Source organism: Myiozetetes cayanensis, unplaced genomic scaffold, assembly GCF_022539395.1.
Source record: "Myiozetetes cayanensis isolate MyiCay16 unplaced genomic scaffold, myiCay2020 scf12, whole genome shotgun sequence".
NCBI classification, from domain to species: Eukaryota; Metazoa; Chordata; class Aves; order Passeriformes; family Tyrannidae; genus Myiozetetes; species Myiozetetes cayanensis.
Window position 1 is genome coordinate 17,798,066 of NW_026086826.1, and position 19,381 is coordinate 17,817,446.

Consider the following 19,381-nt stretch of genomic DNA (forward strand, 5'->3'; position numbering starts at 1 on the left):
ATTGCAGAATGGAAGAATGGATATCTCTAGATCAGGTACAGGGCTATTATCTGCTATTGTTGTATTAAGCATTTTTGGACATCTTTAATCCTGAGGAGCACAATTTGTGCTCAAAAATGATAAGTAGTGTTCAGGTAAACAGAAGAGTGCTGGAGTGCTGCATGAGAAAGCCCAGGAAGTGCAGCAAGAGGTCCTTCGGTCAAGAAACTGCACATAAAGATATCTTCATTTTTGACAATGGAATGCATTTACATACAATTTTTAACCACAGAAACTTCTTGTATTCAAGACACTTGTCTCAAAAGAAATAATTTCATTCAGATATGTATCTCTAGGATGCACTTGGGACACACTTCTCCCAAGAAATATTTACCACGTGACCTTCAGTTACTTGGATGTACTTATTTGAGCTGGAGTATGTTTTGGAAATATTGCTTCCTATTTTTTTTATGCCTTAAGCTGTTACTTCCTAAAGATCTTGTTTTTCATTTTTTCTACTTTGGGAAGAGAGAGAGTACGGACTAAATTTTCTCTTTTTCTCATGATTATGGAGAGAAGGCAATGATTTTGTTGTGTTTTTCTTCTCTGCCATGTTTTTTCTCACTCTAATTAGATTTTTCTTTATCGGACCTTGGTAAATGCTTTTCAAACTCATCCTGAAAGAGATCTATTTCTGGTCTTGAATGATCACCTCTGATACCTACAGTGCTTGACAAAATGAGGGGCAGATACAGTTTGTTGTGGCTTGAAGTCTTGTGTTTCCAGAAATACCTGCCAAGCCTCTGGACTCAGTTTCTGAACTTGGAAATGGGAATATCAGTATGTCAAATCATTTTCTGTTTCCCAAATTATATTCTTGTCAGTCTTATAGGTACCATGTGTGAATTAGCTAAAGAGTACATCTTCCTGATTTTTAGAGGGCTGCTTTTACCATTTCCTGTGAGGAAGTTTTATTCCACAGATTGATGGTCTATAAGGCCTTAGGAGAAGCTCATCAAAGCATAGTTCCTATGAACCAAGAGCTACTTTTCAGGGGACTCTTCTTTCAGAAGGATTTTCAGGCATCTTGAACCCTGAACATGTGAAGAGGACCAGTGAATTCTATTGATTGCATCAGAAACTCTTTCTGGTGAGGAAAGCCTGAGCAAAGAAGTGATTCTAGGAACGTTCTTCAACTTTGAAGCGTACTGGTAGATCTGAGTCCTACCTGCATGAAGCTGCATCACTCATTCAGGGTGTTACAACACTTTGTAATTTTGTAGAGTGCTTTTGCCATCTGAGATCACCTTTGCTGCCATTACCACTTCTTTCAACATCCACAGTCATGTTGTGAAATGAGAGATCCTAGAGTCATGTGTCCAGGTTGGCTAGATAGAATTCATTACTGTCCTTTTGCAGAAAAGCTTTCTTGTGGTTGATTCAGTCATCAGCATCAAAAAATGCTGTAATACTGGTTATTGAACTCCTTTAATTTTTTTTCCCATTGGAACAGTCTCATCTCGGCTCTTAGGCTGAGCTTTTTTTCTCAGCAGTTTTCATCTTTTCATCCTTCTGATTGCTATGAGCAAAAAGAGAGGATGATTTGACATTATTTTCAAAAAATTGGGAGAGTATTGTGTTTTATGGTGCAGACCTCCATTTCATTGACATTTCCTGTACAATCTTTTTTACTGTCTGTGACAGTCATAGCAGTCTGTTGTGGATCCTTAAGACTTCCACAGGCTATTTCTGCTATTTTCTGTATGAGGCCTTGTTTGTTTATTCTTGCCTTCAGTAAAAAATGCTGCCTTGAGACACAAGCAGATCATAGATTCTCTGTAAGTATAACCCTGGTTCTTGAGATCCTTTCTGAATATTTTAAATGTTTCTACTGTAGTAAAATTTCTGTAGGAATACTAGGAATATTCCACTATTTTGGAACTTTTACTGGTATTGGGGAACGTGAATTTCATTATTTCTGATTGGCTCACTTTTCTAACTGCTGTGGCTGATGTAAAGCCATGGAGCATATTTAGTTATTAGGAGTTGTCTTTGGTGTGGGTTTTTTGTTGGCTTTTGTTTTTGGGATTTTTTTTTGGTTTGGGTTAGGTTTTTGTATTGGTGTTTTTTTCCCCTTCCCAAAAAACAATCTAAGTGGCCATAGAGAAACTTGTATGGAGTTGAGGTCGTTGTGTCAGTTCAGGCCTGTGTCTCTTTGGTTTATATGTCAGTCTGATTGAGAAAAAGAATTTTGTTTGTTCTTAAATGGCTGTTTTCTACTGTTTTTCTACATATTCTTACTAACCTTCTGGTTTCTGTGCTCCTAAATACTGCAGCATATTTTTCCATGAATCTGTCCATTCTCCGCTGTTGGCGATTCTTGATTGATTCTTGATAAACAACTCATCAAAATAATTTTCCCCTTTGTGAAAGTCCAAGAGGAGGGTACTTCTTATTAACAACAGAAAGGAAGGAAAGGTAGGGACCTAGAAATTATTTGGTATCGTAACACTCCTGGTATTGCATGATTACAGAAGTTTTGATACTTCTGTTGTTAAGGCTTTGGTTTGAGGTTTGCTGGCACAGGCAAGATTTGTAGAAGGGTCTCATGATACTTGATCTCCTTGGCTTGGCATGTGTGTGGTGTGGCATGGTGTCCCATGTCAAGGTATATATAAATACTGAAAGAAAGAGAATTTTCTTAGCATAACTTAGCGATCTTTGGGATGATGTCTGTATGTACATTCACTAACAGTGTGGGGGGCCTTCTCATGTTTTTCAGGATGACTGAGAGGAATAGGGTTAGAGGTTTTGTTGCACGGTTTTTTAGTGTTATTCAAGAAGGAGCTCAGGACTTATTCAAGAAGGAGCTCAGTTGTGAATTTACATGTAAACAGTTAATCTTGAAAAAAGTGCTGGTTGGTAGCAATGTTGTTAGAGGTTTGTGATGCTGCTGGCAGAGGTGTGTGGGGTGAGGTTTCCTTCGTTTTGATCTGGTGGTTGGAGCCTTTCCTGGAGTGTGAGTACAGTGCTCATTAAGAGTGCATCCTTCCTTTCTGGTTCAGGATGTTCTTTCAGACTATATGTGTCCCTCCTACAAGGCATTTCTCTTCTGCACTACCTTTTTATGTACTTAGGTCACTCTGTATTTATCAGAAAGACAAGTTTTTGCTGTTACAGGAGAAGTTTTAGTTACTTACAGAGCTCCTTTTAAACACTGGCTAGTCTAGAAACTACTAACACAGGGATATCTTGGTTTGCTACTTTTTAATGCTAAAATATTTTCATCAGCTTAATAGCCTTCTGCCAGCCGTAAGTCAGCAGACTCCACTCAGAGGTACAGTATGAATCTTGATTGTGTTTTAAAGGCTTGCAGCTTTCTGTCACAGTCCTGTGATTTGAACAAAACTAAAGGATACTCCCTTTCGGTCTCATATGTACGTTTTCTTCATTATGTGAAATGGGTATGTCCTTGATGGCAATGGCACTGTCTTTGACAGTAGGTAAACTCTGGCTGTGTAAACTGGACCTACCTCTAATCCATATCTTAGTGGATTTTAGAATGTAATAAGTCTTCTAATAGTGATGACTGATTCTCAGTATATACTTCTTTAGGTGTAAGTGTTAAAGTGAGATTCTTTTCCCAAATACGAGTATTGGGAGGCTTGAATTCTACTTTGTCACCGTGTATAAAAGCAAGCAAATTCTCTATGCTGTAATAGTGTTGCCCACCACCACCCCAACAATATGGAATTAATCCTCACCTTGCATTCTATAACAGGGACAGTAGATTTTCCTTTTCCAATACTGTATAAAGCATTTTTTAAGCTGAGTTTCATGCATAGGAGTTTCTCTTTAATTGCTGAGTATTTGTTGAAATGATGTCTACATTGTCTAGTTTCTATACTTTTTTTCTATATGATTTTATTTTCCCATAAATTGGAAGTTCTTTTTATGTGGACTTACATATTGGTTTTCCATTGACTGCTAATGGAGGTAATTGCTTAAAGTGATTTTATGAGCCCTGGAGATGTCAGCTGTGATAACACATTCTGTGGGACAGCCTTGCTGGCCCAGACCTAGCAGAGGGTTGTCTTCTGGATGTTCGGTTTCCAGATGCATTGCTGTGTGGAAACAGCTGTGTTGCTTCCACAGCCAGCAGGCACACTAGGTTTGTGCAGTGCTTAGCTCAGAATAGTAAGTCTTACCAGAACTTCAATGTGTTGGAAAGTACATTGCAGGTGTAACCAAGCTAACTGTGCAACAGCTAGCTTGGGTCCAGAAGGGATATATTTCAGTCCAGCATTAATGTAGAGAAATGAAAGATCTGATTTTTCTGTTTGAAAATGTGGTTTATTTGTTTTTTTTAACCATGTGTATATATATAAGGTTGTCTTATAGCTAACATAATGGCTTGATTCAATGCTAGTTTTTAAGGTGAGCTGTATCTTCATATTCTAGCATTTTTTAAGAATTAAACTGACTTTGTTACAAAAGTTTCCATTTTTTAAAATCTCCCAATATTTAATGTTAGTGCTTCAACTGAAAGGAAGGTACGCCCAGAATGTAAATGGACTAAAATCCAGGTATATCAGTTTGTGTGGTATATAATAAAGATGGAGAAAACATATATATATACATATATATATATTGGCTTTTTTAGAGACTGTTTTCATAGAGTTCTAAGTGGTGTTATGTTCAGAGTTCATGTGAATTTCACTGTTAATAGGCATTCTTTCAGAAGTACCAATTAATTGTGAAAATGGGATTTTTTAAAAGAAGTGTTAGTAACATCAGATTAGCAGTTAAAGTTGCTTTTCTTTCCATTTTGGCACTAATTACCTTTAGGAGGAGAAGGAAAACATGCAGGACGAGTGTATATTCTGCTTTAACAGATAGCTGTCTCACATGGTAGTTAAGTCTAGATTTTATTTTTTTTTTTCCTCAGGTCAACTTTCTATGTTAATGAGTACTTGTGAGATTCTTGATATTTTTTTTTTTTTTTAATTCCCCCCCACCCCCTCTTTGAGAAATCTGTTTGGCATTTTGTCTGAATTTAAGCTGTACTGTGGAATGCAGGTTAATTAGCTGTATTCAACAGACAAAATTTAAGTTTGACAGCATTAAAATGTTTCTTTTTTCAGTGCATAATCAGTTTCTAGGTAAAAGAGGTAAACATCGAGCTTGGATTCCTGGAATCATTTTGAGAGGTTCATGTGTTTTACTCTTAATCAGTCTTAGACAGCAAGATGGAGAAATATCTATATGCTGACCCTGTTTAGAAAAGAAAAAAAAAGAAAAAAAGTTGTGCAACCAACCTGTATTGTGTGTCTTTTAAATAAATTGTGATCCTTTTTACAGGCCTTAGATGGTCAAAATATTTATAATGCTTGCTGTACCCTGCGGATTGATTTTTCCAAATTGGTGAATTTGAATGTCAAGTACAACAACGATAAAAGCAGGGACTACACTCGTCCTGACCTTCCATCTGGTGATGGACAGCCAACGCTGGACCCAGCTATTGCTGCAGCATTTGCAAAGGAGACCTCTCTTCTAGGTACGATGCCAACATTGCTCTTCTGTATTGCAAAGCCACTTGATGAAAATGTTTATTAATCCTTCTAACACCTAAAGATCTTAGAGTGCAATAGTGTTCAAAGGCCACTCAGTGTTCAGTCTATATTGCTGTCTGAATTATAGTAACAATTATATTGTGTTATAAGTCCTGCAAAAATAATGGAAGAATGCATGACAAAATGACAAATGCAAAAAGTATTAGGAAAAGTCAAATTAGTACAACTTGAGACCCAAAATATGTTCTTCCCTCTTCCACATGTTCCTGTCAGCTGCTACTGACCTCCTTGCTCAACCTCCCACCAAGTTTGTGAGAGAGACTTAACATGATTTGCGTGATTCCTTCGTGCTAATGTTTGCTTGTAATATCAGATTATGAAAATAAGATTTTGTTGGTTACCTTCAATAAGGAAAGATTATGCTCTTTGCTTAAAAAACCCAAACCCTGTGGTGCTAAATCTGTGGATTTTTTGAATAAAAGGAAAAGAATCTGTAGCTGCACTTCTAGTGCTATGGTGCTTGAGTTCTAATATCCTGTCAACCTTTGAGTTCATCATAAATTGGTGAAATGCTCTGGGAAAGATACAGATATATCTTCTGACTATTACCAAAATAATCAATGCATACTCCTACTCTTGTCAAATTGCTGGTTTTTGGTGAGAACACCTTTCACTTTTTTAAAATGTAACAGTACTCAGATAGAGTACTCAGAGAATCATTACTTCCATGAAAGCTGATTGAGTGTGTTGTGATCATTGTTCTTCCCACTTAGGTTTTTTTTTTTTCTTTTGTAATTTCCCATCTTTGTTCTGAAGAAAACATCAGAATAACATAGATTTCATGGGGGTTTTGTACAGGCTGGGCCAAACTGAAGTAAGTCTGAGTTAATGTAGAAAAGAGGGGTCTCTGCTCTTGGTATGTTGCAAAAGGTAGAAGGCACTCAGTGAATGATGTGAGCCCAGGAAGAGGATGAATATTATAGTTAGGGCTACTGAATGCTGTGCTGTATTTTCCCCTTTTCTGAAATCAGAGTACTTGAAGGATACTTTTCATATCTAATTGTAAAGTACCTACAAACCCACTTCCCACAAATTTCGGAGCGCTTGGGTTCACATCCTAAGTATGACTTGCAAAATGTGTCACTTGCAGCTACAGCAAAAGTTCTGGAAGTAAAAAATATCATAAGAATCCAAAGTCTCAAACCTGTAGCTAAAGTTTATTTTCTTTTTTTTTTTCTCTTTTAACTTCCCATGGTTTAAATGTTAAAATCTCCCATTTCATGGTTCGATAGGGAAAGTGGATGAGTGTTTGTGAGGAAGTTTGACACTGCAGAGATGAGTGCTGTAGCAACACCCTTGAGGCAGTTAGTAATTCTTTTGTCAGAGCATAATGACTAGAACGAAGTCACGGGGCTGCAGTATGAGTAGTAAGACAAAAGCAAAATAAAGATGCTTATTAAATGAGACCCATAATACTAGGTGTTGTAAGGCAGGGATTTAGGAGAGGAGAGAGTAGAGATTCATGAGTTATAAAACAGTGCCAAATGCAGCACTACTTATGTAACTCTAATTCTGACATTTTCCTGAATCCCAAGAAGTTACTTTCTAGCCTCAGGCTTACTTACATATTTCTTTGTATATAATACTTACAGCATGCATCAAATTAACAGATTTAATTTGCTTGGCATAGTGAAATCACACTCAGAGGATGCTTGCATTACTCTGGATGTGTTTAGTTGGGCTTACAATACTTTCTGCAGTTATCCAAGTGATTTTAGCAGACTTCAAGTGATTTAGGCCTGAAAGTCACCTAGATGCTTCTGTGATTTTTCTGCAAAACTACACAAGTTTTCTAACCTTTTGATTTTAATCACTCATTCTTTTGTATATATTACAGGTAGTTTCTAGTAAAATTATGAAGATGACAGTCATAATAACTAATTAAATATTTTATTTCTCACTCTCTGGGTGGACCTTCTTAAATGTACTGTTTTTCCAAGCAGCAGGAAAATAAAAGGTACACGACATGAGTAACTTCTGTTGCAGTTGTGAAACATTTTCAGAGTATCAGTGAAGTCAGTCATGTTTGTTTTGATGGGTAGTGGAGATTATATATCATGGTTGGCTTTTTCTTTTGTAAAAGCATTCATTGTTTTGAAATAGACTTAAGGGAGCTGGGTACATTTTCTAACTGCTCATTGCCAGTTGACTGAGCTTGGTGTATTAACTCTCCATCCTCTGTCAAATGGGGATGGCTATTACAGGGATTTTTTTGGATGGCATTTGTTGTCGTTTTTACAGAATTTGAGCTCTACAGCTGAAAAACTTCGCAAAAAGACTTCACAATACTGTTGGTGCCATAGTCATTAGGATAGTTGTCAGAAGGGAATGGTCCTAGTTTGAGTATAGAAGAACAGGGTTCTCAGTCTGGGTTGCTCACTGTAAATAGGCACAAAATGTAAGCGATGTAAATAAGAGAACAAAGGATAGAAAAACTCAAAACCAGAAAATGTATGCTTGTGCATAGAATATATAGCTGCATTTTTATTCAGATCTCAAAAGGAGAAGGATGGGAAGACTTGAAAGAGTCATAAGATGGAGACTGGTGAACTACGATGTGTGAAACATGGCAGAAAGCAGCGACCCTTCTTTTTTTATCTTGGTGTTGAATTTCTTTCTGTAATGCTGACAAAGATGTCTTCAGTGTACACTCAGTGTCTGCTATGCCCTATTCATATGTGATTCCCAGAGGGCATTTCCCCATGAAAGAGTGGAACTCTGTTTTGAGCTTAATGTGATGCTCTTCAGGTTCTTTTGCATACTCAAAACAAATATCATGAGTTGAACCTGTGGCATTCTTGTAAAAATGATTGCTGTTCTATGTATATAACGAGATCAATAACACAAAATGTGGTAAGAATGTGGTAAGGACTCACTTCTACCTTTTGCTTGTATTAAGCTATTATATACTGGAGACTTGTACAAAACTTGGGTGCCTTTTTGGTTTTGGCTTTTTAACAGTATATACTGTAATTCACGTGTCAAAAGTGAGATTTAGATTTAACGTAATTTTATGAGTTTTAGTGACAGGATGTGAATCTTGTTACTCTTGATGTTTTAATCTGCATTAATACTAAACTGTTAAATATCTCAATTTCTTTCTGGATGGAATTAACTTTCCTCTTCAGTAAATGTAACTTTAGCATGTAGTATAGTAACATTTGTGGCTTTGTAAGCTGTTATGCAGAGATTTTAAAGGAATTTGGTATCTTCGTCAAAGCCATTCAAGCTAAGCATGAGAATCTTAGGTCATATCTATTACAAAAAGATGGTAGTTAATTGACATAGAGCCACAAAAAGGGTTCATAACAGGACCAGGGACTAAATCCAGTTCTCAGTCACAGTTGTGCTTACCTGCATTAATATGATTACCACTGCCTGTGGGTTTCACATAAGTTCATATTATATCTTTAGCTTTACTTTACCTACTATTAAAATGCCAGTACTAATTTGCATTTCAGAAGTCATGCAAAAGGGTAAACTGAGGGGGGGATAAATAATGTGACATGTTGTATTTAAACTTCATTGAGGAAAAAGACCTCAAAAGGCTAGGAAAAAGGTGTATAATATTTGTATGTTTTCATTAATATCTTGAAAAAACAAAAACCTGTAATCCATAGTTGTTGGAAGCTAAAATAAAAGCTAGTGACAAAGATTTCTAATACAGGTTGATCATGTTGACAAAGTAGCTAACATTTCTGAATAGTTTCAGGTAAGTCCTCAACCCTTAAACAGTGTGTTACATTGTGACTAATAGTCATAATAGAAGCTGTTCTTATTTATTAAAAATTGTGACTTGGTTAAATCAGAATGGCAAAGCAGAGTGCAGTGGAGTCTACAGAACAAGAATTCTGTTTACTGTGGCTTTGTAATTTGTCTGACCTTTCCAAGGAATGAGATCTATGTGTGCTATGTAATCAGTTAGAAACGTATCAATCAAATAGATGATCCTAACCCACACACATCATTACTCATTCACCTACTACATCCTCAGCTGTGATGAAATTAGGTGTCAGAAATCTTTGAGACTGTAAATTGGACATCTTTTCAATGAGTCTTCTTATCTTTTGAAAGAAGGAGAAAATTACTAGTGGACAAAATGAGTTGGTTTCAAGTTTTTTTCGTTTTCTGGTTTTGTACCTCACATATGAAAATGTATCTATACTCGCTCTCCTCATTTTCCCCCAAAAAGTTACAGATGTTACAGAAAAACAGTGAAATTTCTGAAAATGCTGGACTGGCTTAAAGCTTCCTAAGGTTAGGGAGAGGTGCCTAGACATATTAGAAGATTCGATACGCTCTAATAAGTCATAGTAGCATGACATTTTCTAGAACTTAAATGACTGCTATTGACCTAGTATAAAATAATTTTCCTTCAGGTGGACATGTGTTGTGCCTTACTGTCCTGGAACACATTTTGCTAAATCAGTGCCCTTTTACTGGACTGTATATAATGTGCAAATACAGTGTTGATCAAATATGATAAAGTTGTTCCTATATAACTATGTATAGTGCATATTTATCACAAGAACCTTTCATGAATCCTGGGAGTGGCACACTTGTCTGGTACTCCAGGAACCTGAGCAGACAAAACCAACATATCTCTCAGGGTTTGAGTTTCCTTGGAAGAATAAAAAATAAAAGCACAACTGGAGGTTTAGGTAATGGTTCCTCAGAGAACTGGATTACAAAAGCCATGGAGCATGTTGAATCTTGAATTTAGGTGGTTTCCTCTTCACCTTTATGCTGAGGCTGTGAGAGATACATACACCTTTTTACGTGGCCGCCTCCAGTGCTGCATATGTAGTCAAGCATCAAATGGAAGTGAGGAATTTCTCTCAAAGGCTGATGGAAAAGAAGGATGTCATGATGCAGAGAGCACAATTACTGTTTATTCTCACTGATATAATCAACATGTACTTTAGACTCCTTTGATAAACTAGACACTTGAAGCATTTTGGAGTGCAATGGAAACAGTTTTGGTGGGCAATAATGTTGATTTGAAAAGAAAATACTTTTACACCTCATAACTTTGCGGACTTAATCAGAATAAAAAAAAAGGCTACATTTCTCTTATGTTCATTTAACAACTCATTCTACAACCATTTGGATTACTTTAATAGTGGAGTTGTCTGCTGTGTAGAGTGTCGTATGCAACACTTGTGTTGATATAGGAACTTCTTTTTAAACGACTTGTGTGTGTTTCGTAAAATACGCTTTATTTTAAAATTAGGGCTTCCTGTTGCAGCTGTTCCAGGGGCTCTGAGTCCTTTGGCTATTCCAAATGCTGCTGCTGCAGCTGCAGCTGCTGCTGCTGGTCGTGTAGGAATGCCTGGAGTTGCAGCTGGTGGCAATACAGTCCTCCTGGTTAGCAATTTAAATGAAGAGGTCAGTAAAACAATTTTTACTTTTCTTTTCCACTCTTTGGTCATACTTCATTTGTCAGTATTTTATAATTTCTTTGCATTTGGCCTCTTACATTTGCATTTTAAGCTCAAAGTATTTTTTGTTCTGTTTTTTTTAAATAATCTCCAAAGTTAATTTTAAAGCCATTATTGTTAAATACGTTTGTTTTCCCAGGTAGCTAACAACTTAAAATATCCTTTCATAGTGGGCTACCTATTTTTTCCTAAGAAAAGTGTGGTAACTCCACTGCATGTTTGACATTTGTATTGAAATATTTATTTTTACAAAATAGCAACTCTGCTTTCTTTTGCAATTATAATCATGTAAACTAGAATTTCTGTTTTGTTTCTAATTGTTTGCTGTTTCATTTCATGCTTTTATCTCACATTTTGAGGTCTTAATTTATGTAAACTACTCTAACACATTTTTCTTTGAAGGTTCTTCCAAAGATCTTGACGAGGCACTCTTCCAGTCTCTCTTAGTAATTTTTTTTCTTTGCAGTTACTCATTTGTCTTTAAAAAAAAAAAAAAAAAAGTGGTGGCAAAGCATTTTCACCTTAACTGTATCTTTCTTGCTAACTCTGAAATCTAAAGGGATTGATTTAGTTTTGCATTTTTACTGTCCTTTACATTTATTTTGATGGCTGTGAAAGCTGGTATGAAATGTGGGAAGTTTGTATCAGTCTAGCTGTTCCATTTTTAACTGGCCTCTGTCACTGTAAATCATGAAGCTTTATTTATCATCTGGTACTATTTTGTCATCCACAGTCTTGCATGTTAAAATGTTTTAGATCAGAGTGCCATTTTAAAAGATTTTTTGCCTGCATTTCATAACCAGCCATGCTTACGCAGTTTAAAGTTTAAATTTTAAAATTTCTATTGCATGCTTTTTTTAATTTATTTTCATGTTGAGATGAAATGCTGTAGTTTACTCTTAATATGAATGTACTTTACCCATATTTGTCTTGGGTGACTACATTTTACTCAGTTTTTCTTGTACAGTACATAAACCAACCATTTTCTGACCAAATTCCTGCATTTCCTATGTACTGACCTATATTTTATTTTTTTTTTGTTCCCCACTTCCTTATTTTTTTTTCTTCTGCATTGCTGTATTCCCTCCCCCATTTCATCCTTTTCCCTTTGTGTTCAACTTCCCGTTCCTTGTCTTTACCCAAATCCCCGTGCCCTTCCCTGTCTTACCCTTCTCCTCGTCTTTGTCTACGTTCCCTGTCTTCATTCCCTATGTTCATGCTTCTGTGCTTGAACAAAATGTTCCTCGGACCAACTTGCCCCAATTAACCGCCTTGAAACCATGATCCATGACCACCTCACCATTCTGCGGGAACCACCCTTCGTTATGGATGATCTGTTCATCTCCGCTCTTCCTCGACTCTTCTCTCTTCTTGTCTTACGCTGCTTGCTCTTCTCTCCTTCTAAAGATGGTTACGCCCCAAAGTCTGTTTACCCTCTTCGGTATGTTATTGTTAGCACTATACTTTTATTATTGATTTGATTTTGGTTTTTATGGTTTTTGTTTGGTTGGTTTTTTTGTTTCACCTTAATTCTTATTTGTAGCTAGCACTTTGGCTTAAAGTTGAATAGTAAATCTTTTGCTGTTTTTCTTTTGCTGTTTAAAACTCTCCATAGACACAGTTTTTCTTTTAATGCATGCTAATATATTTTGCATGATCTTTAATTTAATATCATTCACATAGCTTTGAGGGTTTTTCAGAAATTATTCTTTTCAAAATTCACTATTCAAAATCTTTATCTCCTTTATTCATTTGTGAGTGTGTTGAGTTTGAGTGAGTGATCTTGTTGCTGTCTGAATGTTCCATTGATATGTCAAAATATACTACTTAGGTGACTGGCTTTAAAATGAACTTTTTCTTTTGGGTTACTTTTGACTTTGAAAAGGTGTTTATGGTGATGTGCAGCGTGTGAAGATTTTATACAATAAGAAAGATAGTGCACTTATACAGATGGCTGATGGAAACCAGTCACAGCTGGGTAAGATTAGTTTCCTGTTTATTTTCTCTTTAGTTTAAGTATTCGGAGCCCCTGGTGGTCTAATGGAAAGGCGCCGCGCTGTCACCGCGGAGACCCGGGTTCGATTCCCGGTCAGGGCCACTCCCGGGTAGGTGGGGCTCGTTAGCCCTTAAAGGCAACCCACCTACGTCCTAAGGACCTCGCTGCCACCGTCCAAGCTCGCTTGGCCCCGGCAGATGAACCTTAGGATTAAAGGGTGGGCTCAGTTCCGCGCACACTGTGTCTCACCTAAAAAATCCAATGCGCAGGCTGGAAGGTGGAAAGACCTTCCCCGGATCTTCGCTCGCGAAGACTGGCCATTAACAGTTTAAGTATTTGGAAATTAGGCTGTTTAAGGTCAGGTGAACTAAGTGTGTTTATATTTGTCAGTTTGTCTTTTATCCTGGTTACCCACCAGATCCAAAATCTTATTGCATACACTTGTGTTCCAGAAGGTCTGCACAATATCCTGAATGAATTCCACAGCTGAATCACATGTGATTGTCTTTAAATAAAATTGAATATTCTTGAAGCCTCTGTAGACCTAATTCTTGATTCCAGTCTTTTAGCATATAGACCCTTTGATTTGATTGGGTGTTTTTCTTGCTTGTGTGATGTACCACAAGCTATTGAAAAGTAACATTCAATTGAGTAAACTTGTCTTTTTCAGCCATGAGCCATCTTAATGGACAAAAAATGTATGGAAAGATTATTCGGGTTACCCTTTCTAAACATCAAACAGTACAACTACCTCGAGAGGGACTTGATGACCAAGGGCTGACTAAAGATTTTGGTAATTCACCTTTGCATCGCTTCAAGAAACCTGGTTCAAAGAACTTTCAAAATATATTTCCTCCTTCTGCAACACTTCATCTGTCCAATATTCCGTAAGTGTTCACTGTCAGTAAGCCAGTAATATTAATGTGAATTGCAACACACTGAATTGACTAACGATTTCCTGCTTATGCTTATTTTCTTTGTCTGTAGACCATCAGTAGCAGAAGAGGATCTACGCACATTGTTTGCTAACACTGGAGGCACTGTGAAAGCATTTAAATTTTTTCAGTAAGTAGCTTTTCTGCACAGAGCTCTAACAGAAGAGTTTTTGCAGCACATCTTAAGAAAAAGCGCATATCAGATAGCAAACATCAGTAGTAACCCCTGTAGTGTTCGAGTTCCTAATTCCGTTATTTTGTTTCAGAAGAGATCACAAGATGGCACTTCTTCAGATGTCAACAGTAGAAGAAGCTATTCAGGCTTTGATTGATCTTCACAATTACAATTTGGGAGAAAGTCACCATCTGAGAGTTTCTTTCTCTAAGTCAACTATTTAAAAAAGGCAGATTGAGAATGAAGGTGTATTGCATTGTTTGGTGTTGTCACCTATTGACTGTTCAGGAAAGTGGGGACCAGAGTTTGTCTTCTGTTTTTTTATTTTTTTCATGCTGTTATCATTCCTTGATTGTTTTAAAAAATAAAAAATTAAAAAAAATAAAAGCAGTGATATTAACTGCTGTAGTCAACTGTTGTTTAGATAAACCATTGTTTTGTTTAAAAGATTTCAAGATAATACCACGTTTTTCAACTTAGTTGACATACGTGCCTTAAAAAGGAAAACTAGTACTGCTGGAATTGCATAACTAGTAAAAAGCAAATTTGGTTGTCTGGGGCACATTGTTACATGATAATTTAAATATGTTTAGGCAGGGGTGTGTAAAAAGGTTAAGTTTTTGTTTCTCCTGCTTGATTTCTTTATCTACTGGCTTGTCACTTATTTTTCTTTTTAATTGGATTAGATGCGTTATGCTGAAAGAGTAAAATTACATTATTTGATTTTTTGCTACTTCTTTGTGTTTTTTTTTTTTAAAAGGCCTTTTGTATTACATTGTTCTGGTCTAGATTCAGTTATGAATGTAGGCATTAGTTAAAATTAACAAGGTACAGAATATTAATTTCTCAAAGGACAAAAAGTGACTTCTGTGACTTTGAGCCCTACGTGAAAAGCATTGTGGAATCTTAACCTTTTTGTACACACTCTTGTGGGATGTATCATATAAATGTCAGCACTAAGTAATGTCTTGTTTGTGGCTGAATATTTTTCGTAGATGTTTTTGAAGTTGACATGACTTATGTGCATTTCAATATATATTGCCATCTTTAGTTTGTAATTAAGATATGGAATATGGTTGTGGATTTCTGAGCATGTACAGACTGGTCAAGCTAGTTCAGGAAGTGGTGCATGTATTTTTCAATGATGAAGAAAGTTTGCTGCAAATGCTTGCAGGAAATTTTGTGGCAGTTTCCTAAAACTGACAACCAGGTGGGACCAAAGTTTATGTGCCTTTAGTCTTAATTTACCTTGCATTGTAATATTCAGTTTTAATAAATCTCTTCAAATATTTTGTATTTAGAAATTGATCTGACTTTACTATAAACATGGCTCAGAATCTGCAGATCCAGTTAATTTGAAAGCAGTTCTCTGTCAGTCTGAACTGTTACCTTGATTCTGTTTAAATGACCAATACTTTTTGAAATTGATGTACTTAGTTTCAAGATTCATAGATTCTGTTACCTATGTAGAGAAAAAAAGGTCATGTATATTTTCTATTAGTTGAGTTTTTACATCTTTAGAATTGTAAAATTCAGTATAGTTTGAAAGTGGCACAATTAAAAATTAATTTTCTAACAAAGTTGGGAGGTTTGATGGTTGTTTAATTTCATTTTGTGTGTACTCTGCTTACCTCTGTAGCATGCTCAATAAACACTTCTGTAGCTCTGTATTCACCTTTTCTGTCTTTCTCTGCTGCTTTCTATCTCTCTTCTTCTTTGTTTTTCACTTCTACTGTGCTTCTAAATTCATGTTTATTCTCTGCCAGGGTGGGAAAAGCATAATATTAAAAACTACTCTTTATGGCTTTTTACCATAAATCTGATGCTGTGAAAAATATCAGCTCTTTATTTTCAGAAAGATAGTGACCCCTTTGCAGGTATATGTGCATATTAAACATTTCCCACCCTGTTATAACTTACTGCTTTAAAGACATAACTTTTATTGTAGTTTGTTAGCTCTCTCTTTCTATCTTTTTAGTTTTTAAGCAAATTTATGCACTAATAGATCTCTCAGGTTTGCCATGCTCTCTTGCTGCAAGTTTCATCTTTCATTTTTTTTGTGTCTGCTAAAGATTTCCTACTAATCATATGGTATATTCATGGGTGAAAGTAACAACATTTAACATGAGATTAGTGGACCATACATATTTGATACCAGGATATTTGACCTTTTCAGAGCCATGGGTTCAAATTAATGTGACAACAGTTTGGACACTTCAGTAGTTTTTCGTTCTATCACTTTGAACTGATTGTTGTGGGGATTTTTCTCTTCAATTAGAAATAGGCTTTTACACAGTCCCCATTGAAGAATAACTATGATCCCGGAGCATTTGGTAAAAGCTGTCAGTGTTCAAATCAAAGCATTTTTCTGTCAGTTCTCCATTACAACCACTGTAGATATATTGATGTTGGAATACTTTGTGAACTGATGTCTGTTCTCTGGGTTGACTTTCAAATCAATAAATAGCTATCAGCTTTTTAAAGGTCATGATATAACACAGGGCTTGCATTAGTCTTAATATGTTAAATAAAATCCACTGGATTCTTCTTGTTTTATCAGAACTATACCTAATATATGAGTTGAGTTTACTCCAGGTGTTGCAGTGATCATCCAGTCTGAAATGCTGATAGAATCAGATTCATCCATACACAAATATTGTGAATCAGCATCCTTTTACAACTCAAGCACTCAAATGCATAGATGTGACTAGATCCCAGTTGATTTAAGCAGTAGTTAAGGGTCTGACTGAGCTGATTTTGTAGATTCTTCATCTATGCAATACGATGGCCCGTAGTTTTTAAAGTAAAAGTGTGTCAGATTCCCTTTTGCGGCTCAGAATGTGCTTGCGTGTTTCAAATAGAAATGTGAATTGAAATTTGCCATTCCATGCGTTCAGCTTGTGCTGAACCATTTCCACTCTAAAACATCTGTATCAGATATCATACACTGATTGCCATATGTGTAATTTTGGAATAACTGTAAACATCTGCAGTGAGTGTGTACAGATACAGGGGTTTTGTAAAACTGTAACTTACTAATTTCTTGCCAGGCTTATTTCCTTAAAAGGAAGTTTCTATACTTTTCTTGTGAAAATTTCTGTGGCAAAAGCCTCAAGGGAAAGACTATATATTGGCTTTGACTTGTTATAAATTCAACAACTTTTATTATGAGTTATATTTGTATCAGCCAAAATTAAAAGTACCAATAGTCATAATTGTCATTAAAGCATTTTTTATTAACCTGAAGAAAGTTACTGTTCAGTTATTGATACTTAGTCTTTAAATTGCTATCTCTTCAGAAAATACAGGCTTAATAATATCCTTACTGCTAGAACTTTCAAAACCTTGTTTTTAATGAGATGGTACTGCATTTTGTATAGTAACTTGTACATTTTTGTTGTTATAAAATGTAAATAAGTTTCTGTATTTTTAGCTCTTCAGAATGTGAAAATGGAAAACATTTTTATTAAAACGTTACTAAAAATAAGGTTCACGAATAACTTCTTACACTCAATGGAATGTGAGTTCTCAGTTTCTGAGTAGAACTTTACCGTAGGCATGGTGATTTTCCTCAGTTTCAGATTTTTAAAATAGTTTGGGTGGTTTGACAGCAGATAGTTGCTGATTTCTTTGTTTTTCTTTGTGAACTGTTTAATGGAGCAATGAAATTGATTGGAGAAGTCCAAAAATGATTCATTGATCAGGTAACATCCACTTACGAATACAGTATGTAAATGAAGTAAAACCAAAACCTGATTGCATCATGATTAAAAATTGTGGCAAAACTTAGAAGTTAAATGAATTCACTTGGAAGTATATTTGTATATTGTGACTTAACATATTATATGAAAGGCCCCTTTTCCCCTGCAGAAATAACAGCTTATATGACTATTTGTAGATTGCCGTTTTTAAAGTTTTATGTTCCTATTCAACTTTATAAGCCATCTTACAAAAACAACTCCTTTGATTCATTATAAGATTCCTTATGTTTTATAGTATGTTACAGCATGACAGGAATAATCAGATAAATCTGCAGGATTTAAGGCACTGCAATTTCAAACTCTAGTCTACTTCAGATAATTTGTCTAATTCTCTGCTTAGTGAATATGAACTTCCATTGAAACTTTAGGGAAAAAAAATATGTTTTTCTCTGAAAACAGGCATATAAATCCACTAGTGCATCTCAAGAAATAGTTGTCCTGGTATTAAATGTTTTACAGTGAGCAAGGCTTCTCTAAAAGGTTTGTCAAAGGTAGGGACGAGGCTGAAGTTCTTAGTCCTTTCCGGACACTGAGACGACTTGAAGTTCAGAGTTTTGCTTAGATGAACAACAAATTTTTTGTTAAATAATTAGGTAGAATGTCCCATCTCTTTTAGTCCTGGTCTATGTTAAAAGGCTAATATACATGGCAACATCTGCAGTATTTCTTACCTTCCTGGTCTCTTGGGGAGCTGAGCCTGCTCGTGTGGTTCTTGTCCACACAGAGGATAAGGAGAAAGAACAATTTTTCTGAAATGATGGGATTTGGCATGCCATTTTCTACTTAATGGGCCTTGGTAAAGTTAATCAGTAGACTGCAGTAATCTAAATGTAGAAAATGATAATCCATTATTAATTTTTCTGTTAGTCCACTATTGGCTTGTTAGAACCAGTGCCTTGCTGAGGAATTATATGCCACAGTAGTGAAGCTTCAGAGAATTTCTTTGGTGTTTTTCCTTTAATGTAAGAATTTATTTAGAATACCCTAATCTGAGTATCTTGAGCTTTGAAATTCACTCAGTGCATCTGTGCACGTGTGTATGTGTTTGGACTCTGACGGATGGTTAAGCAAATGAGATTGGTGAGTTCCTGCTTCATGTTAGAATTTTTTACAGCTTGCTGTACCTTTGTTACTTTCTGAATTACTGAATTTTCCTCCAGTCAACAAACTAAACTTGTAAGAGGATTGTGTTGGTTTGTTTTTTCCCTTTTGAAGTTTACAGCATGTAATGTTTAAAATCTGTATTTTTCTTGATTAGTTCTGCATGCAGGCAGCAAAGGAAAAGCAAAGAACTTTTCTTCCTTGCAAAAATGTGAATTAAGTGCAGATTGACTTAAATGTCTCAAAAAAATTAGCTCAAAATAGCACTCCTATTATTGAAGAGTTCTGCATGTTTTATGAGTTTTATCCCAATTTCATAAGGAAATGAGGCATGTGTAATTGCACTGTCTCCATGTGAAT

At 35.8% G+C, this 19,381-nt stretch overlaps 1 protein-coding gene across 7 annotated transcripts in view; it reads left to right on the plus strand.

Annotated features, from left to right (window-relative positions):
- The window catches only part of PTBP2 (polypyrimidine tract binding protein 2), a 48,573-nt gene extending 32,744 nt beyond the window's left edge, over positions 1-15,829 (plus strand). For 2 of the 7 annotated variants that reach the window (XM_050307197.1, XM_050307199.1), the window contains 7 exons: positions 5,341-5,536; positions 10,846-11,000; positions 12,461-12,494; positions 12,939-13,031; positions 13,720-13,936; positions 14,037-14,114; positions 14,251-15,829. In XM_050307197.1, coding sequence (XP_050163154.1) covers positions 5,341-5,536; positions 10,846-11,000; positions 12,461-12,494; positions 12,939-13,031; positions 13,720-13,936; positions 14,037-14,114; positions 14,251-14,383 — 906 coding nt within the window. In that variant the 3' untranslated portion in view covers positions 14,384-15,829. The remainder of the gene's footprint in view (positions 1-5,340; positions 5,537-10,845; positions 11,001-12,460; positions 12,495-12,938; positions 13,032-13,719; positions 13,937-14,036; positions 14,115-14,250) is intronic. The other 5 variants (XM_050307198.1, XM_050307202.1, XM_050307200.1 and 2 more) reach the window with 3 other exon arrangements.
- The last annotated feature ends 3,552 nt before the right edge of the window (positions 15,830-19,381 follow it).